Source organism: Pundamilia nyererei, unplaced genomic scaffold (assembly GCF_000239375.1).
Source record: "Pundamilia nyererei isolate P.nyererei 1_Seehausen unplaced genomic scaffold, PunNye1.0 scaffold00373, whole genome shotgun sequence".
In the NCBI taxonomy this organism is placed as follows: Eukaryota; Metazoa; Chordata; class Actinopteri; order Cichliformes; family Cichlidae; genus Pundamilia; species Pundamilia nyererei.
Genome location: NW_005187774.1, coordinates 28,535 through 33,050, shown reverse-complemented (window position 1 = coordinate 33,050; position 4,516 = coordinate 28,535). Strand labels below are relative to the sequence as shown.

At 39.0% G+C, this 4,516-nt stretch overlaps 1 protein-coding gene across 1 annotated transcript in view; it reads left to right on the top strand.

Annotated features, from left to right (window-relative positions):
* Window positions 1-411: 411 nt before the first annotated feature.
* Window positions 412-4,516, top strand: part of itprid1 (ITPR interacting domain containing 1) — a 30,659-nt gene continuing 26,554 nt past the window's right edge. The window contains exons 1-4 of the mRNA XM_013915827.1: window positions 412-510; window positions 581-710; window positions 1,087-1,138; window positions 2,879-2,916. Coding sequence (XP_013771281.1) covers window positions 605-710; window positions 1,087-1,138; window positions 2,879-2,916 — 196 coding nt within the window. The 5' untranslated portion in view covers window positions 412-510; window positions 581-604. The remainder of the gene's footprint in view (window positions 511-580; window positions 711-1,086; window positions 1,139-2,878; window positions 2,917-4,516) is intronic.

Here is a 4,516-nt window from a genome sequence, read left to right as displayed (position 1 = left end):
CAGCATAACTAAGGGAGGATTCAGGGTCACCTGGTCCAGCCCTAACTATATGCTTTAGCAAAAAGGAAAGTTTTAAGCCTAATCTTAAAAGTAGACATGTATTAGGACATGAACTGTGTAACCAGCAGAGGAAGTAACAAGTAATTAAAAAATGAACAAAACTCTGATGAGAGCGAGATCGTTTCACACAATTACATGTTTTTATAACACTCTTAGAATAAAGCTTTACGACATATCCTGGGGGGGGAGTACAAAGACATTGTCTTACATTTTCATGTGGATGTACGCAGGCACACACTGATAAAATAAGAGCAGGAAGTATTCAAAGGCATTAATCACTCAACCAGGAAACAGTATTTCCTTGTAGGGCTGAAAAGTCTAACCAGGTCATTTGCATGTCCCTTCTTTGCTCAGTCATGTTTACAGTGTGGGAAGAGAGCGCGATGAAAGCTGCTCTCTGTGTTGATCCAGTTATAGGCTCAACTGTCTTGGTGCCTGAAATTCACACTGGTAAGTCATGTGTACATCAGCCTATAATTCTGTATACGTCATACTGATGTTCTGAAGTTTCTCTCTGTAGTTGTCTCCGTCCTACCCTCCTTTCATGGCGTTTGAAGGAGCTGCGGCCAAAAGGGCCAAACTCGTTGCATCCAGGGTCCACTGGGGCAACGCGGGCCCATGTGTTTCCATTATGGACCAGGACACTCACGGTATGGAAACTACATGCACTTTACATACCAAAACTAAAGAATACTAGTTGTTTGCCAGTTTTATTCTCGTTTGCTTAAAATCTCATGTTGCTAATATAAAGATAACTAAAGATGAATTAGAATAATAGCTCCCCAGATCATGTTAGTGTTTTCATTACTTTTCTGACATGTGACCCACAATACTTCCAACTTGTTTCCAAAAATAGCCACATGCTTCTCATTGTATTAGAGAGGATGTCTTTACTGTTAAAGTGTAAAATGACCATGTCAGTTCAACTGTTGCTGTTATGGTGCAATCTGTTAGTGGAAGCGTCCTGCTGCCGTCTCTTTGTGTTTACTGTTAGTGGTTTCTTTAGAATTTGCTTGTCCACCGCAGGATATCCAAGTCAGGACAGTGTTGGGAAGTGGCTCAGCACCAGTGTCACTCAGTGAGTATCAAGCCATGAATACAGACTGCTTTGTCAGTGTAAACAGTTGGCAATCAACCTCTAAGATTACAAAATACCACTTCACTTATTTGTAGTTTTGTCACATTTTACCTTACCCAATATCATAGAAAAACGCATAATAGACACAGCATTTCATGCCTGCAGAAGTAGCATTAGCAGCAGGGAGAGATGATATCAGTAGTGAACAAAAACATGTGAAGGGTCCTCATTGTCAGAAACCATTAAGCTAAGGGACTGATATGTACATACATATAAATGTGATAATAATGTAATAATGCGTTCCCATTATTATGTTCATGATGGCTTGAACATATCTCCCTCTGCTGGCAACATACTGCAACTTCCGCAAGTGTGTCCATTTCATGTTGAGGAGAGGCACGGCGTGCCTGTTACACGCTTCGCCGTGATAACGCCGCGTACTTTGCGGTGAATTTTTCACACGCCTAGTTGGGAACTGTTAAGCCCAAAATACAATTTTTTTTTTAAATTACTCGTCTAATGAGTGACTAAGCTAGGCAGCAAATTTAAGGGTTCAAATCAAATGTTTTGGAGTCTAAATTTTAATGGAAATGACTTTTTTCTTTTTAAATCAAATCTCAATTACCCAGAAAACCTGTGTTCACCTGGTCACACCCCCAGCTGCTTTGTAATGATTCACAGAAAGTATCCTGGACTTATATATATAATGTTGAAACATGAACTAAATCCTTGTATGGGAGAATATATGTGAAGACCCACTTTACTGACTTGGCTTCATACTAATGCAAGAGGAAAGGTGATCATTGTAACCTTCTCTGGTTCGATGGCTTTATTAACTCACTGGTTCTATGATCACAAGCTGAAAGTTACAATGGCACTAGGGTCAGTAGTCGGTATACTGTCAGTTTAAGATGCAACAACACCAACTGTTTTATGTGTTCTTCCAGTACAGACAGCTGGTCAGGTCTGAGGACTGTTTTTAATAGATGATGACTTTTCATTGGGGCATTAAATTAAACAAAGACAAAAGATGAACTAAGCTACACTGATCAATATGATTTTGAGATGTCACTTCCTAACATCATTGTTGTTCTGCTGAGAACACATTTTAAGAAACACAAATGTTTCCTGTGGATAGTAGTCAGAGTTTCATTTTGTGCGTCATAGTTTTTATTTGATTGATCATGAGAAACATCCTCAGGTGTACTCAAACTCTTGACTAAAGTAAAATAAGTAATAAACTATTTACTACTACTTAGTAAATAGTTTATTACTTCTGCTACTTTACTACTATTACTACTATTACAGGTATTTACTATTTAAAGAAATAGTAAATACCTGTATAATTGACCTCATTTTTGTCATATTTGTGGAGGAGATTGAGGATGAAGATGGAGCATACTGTTGCCACCCTTCACACACAGTACCCAATGTTTATAAAGGATGGTGCCCACGACAATAGTACCGTATCCTGCCCACATTATGTGTGCTTAAGTGGACTACTTAGGATGTAGTGACTTGGCTTTATTTTATGAATGAAATAAAAATATAAATAGTTTATTTTTAGCATGAAGACGAGCTGCAGGGATATTTTAAGAGCATGTTTAGAATATGGCAGGTGGTGATAGTAAACGTATCCCCATCCCGACTCAGCGTAATGATCTCAGAAGTGATGGAAACTTACCTCTGTGTGTGAGTACTCTGTTCCTCCTTCTCATAAAATGTGACCTGTGTTTGCAGGGAAGATGCAAAGCAAGAGCCACTGCAGGAAGACGCAGGTACGAACAATGGGAATCCTTCTGTTTCTCTTTTGCCTGTAAGTTCTTTCGCGCCTTCACTCCGCCTCAGCTGTATATTGTTTTATTCTTTGTGTTAGTTTGTGCTACAGAGTGGTGAGTACTTTGTCTGTTTGGATTCGATTGTTTCTGTAGTCATCTAGAGCCCTTTTAAATGAGGCAGAGAGCTCCGCCTGCAAATACGAGCAGAAAATGTTGGTTATTCTATCCTGTAGAGTAGACGCTGCAAATCCTTGATAGACGAAGCTGTCTGATCAATAGATGTTGTTCCTGCTGTACGTTTTTTATACAGTCTATTTGAGATGATCCAGTCTCAACATCATGTGCTGTTTAATGTTTTAATGAGTTGTTTTTATCCAAAACGGCTGCCACAGTCATCATTATGCTTTTTACTGAAGACTATAACTACATTTGAACTAAAACTGAAAATCTGGTGGTTTGGAAATTAAAAGCTGTTCCAACAACATGCACACATTTATGCATGTTGTTGTGGAGCAGTATGAATTATGTAAGCCTTCTTGCCTCACCCCATCCTGAGGCAAGCCTATTCAAACAGCATGCAAATAGTGGTTGAGAACACCATGGGAACAACAAATAGTCCTTATGCCTCTTTCCCGCTCCGGCTCCCTGAAGAAAAACATCCAGCTCGCTATTGTGTCTGTAATTCAAGGCACTGTTGCTTCTTTGTTACACGTGTGTAAATCAAAAGAACCCCACACTATTCTCTGTTTGACTATAACAAGTCACTCACAGTGATTCTGTGGATTTTACAGAATGATGAGTGTGGGCTACAATATCTAGAGAAGAAAATATAACTTTAGGAGAATAAAAACACTGGTGACTGGTCATTCGTGCCATTATTATTCAACAATCATGAATAAACACATGTTTCTTGAACATTTCTACGTACCTGCACTGGAACCATGTATTTTAACATGGCGTTACAGATCTCAAATCAATGTGCTGTTCTGTCAGTGACAAACAGATGGTTTGTTCATGTCTGTGCTGCTTTTGGCCCATTAGCTTAGCATCTAATGTGTGAAAGGGAAAAGTAATAGACAAAGATCTTCTTCATTATTATTATTATTATATTATTATTATTATTATTTATTATTAAATGAAAGTGAACAAAAAGTGAATGAAAAATATGCTAGAAGGCATGGTATACATGCAACAGCATAACCAAGTGGCTGGCATAGTTTACAGTAACATTTGTGGTGGTTTTGGTCTGGAAGACCTGCGGTCCAAAGGAGATACGTCCCCAGGGGTGGTTGAGAATAACCAAGCTAAGCTCCCATGGGACTTTCAGATACAGACGGACAAAGTGCTAATGGCTAACCAACCAGACATAGTGGTGGCCGACAAGCAGAGAAGGAAGGTCGTAATCATAGATGGTGATAGCAAGATCAGGGAGAAGGAAGACAAGGAACTCAAGAAATACCAAGGTCTGAGAGAGGATCTTTTTTTTTTTTTTTTTTTTTTTTTTTGGCCTGTCCCGTTTGGCTCTTTTGCCATCAGAATTGTTGTCTAAAGGCAAAGAAAGATACCCAACGGATTTACTTTACCAAACTGACCATCCCAG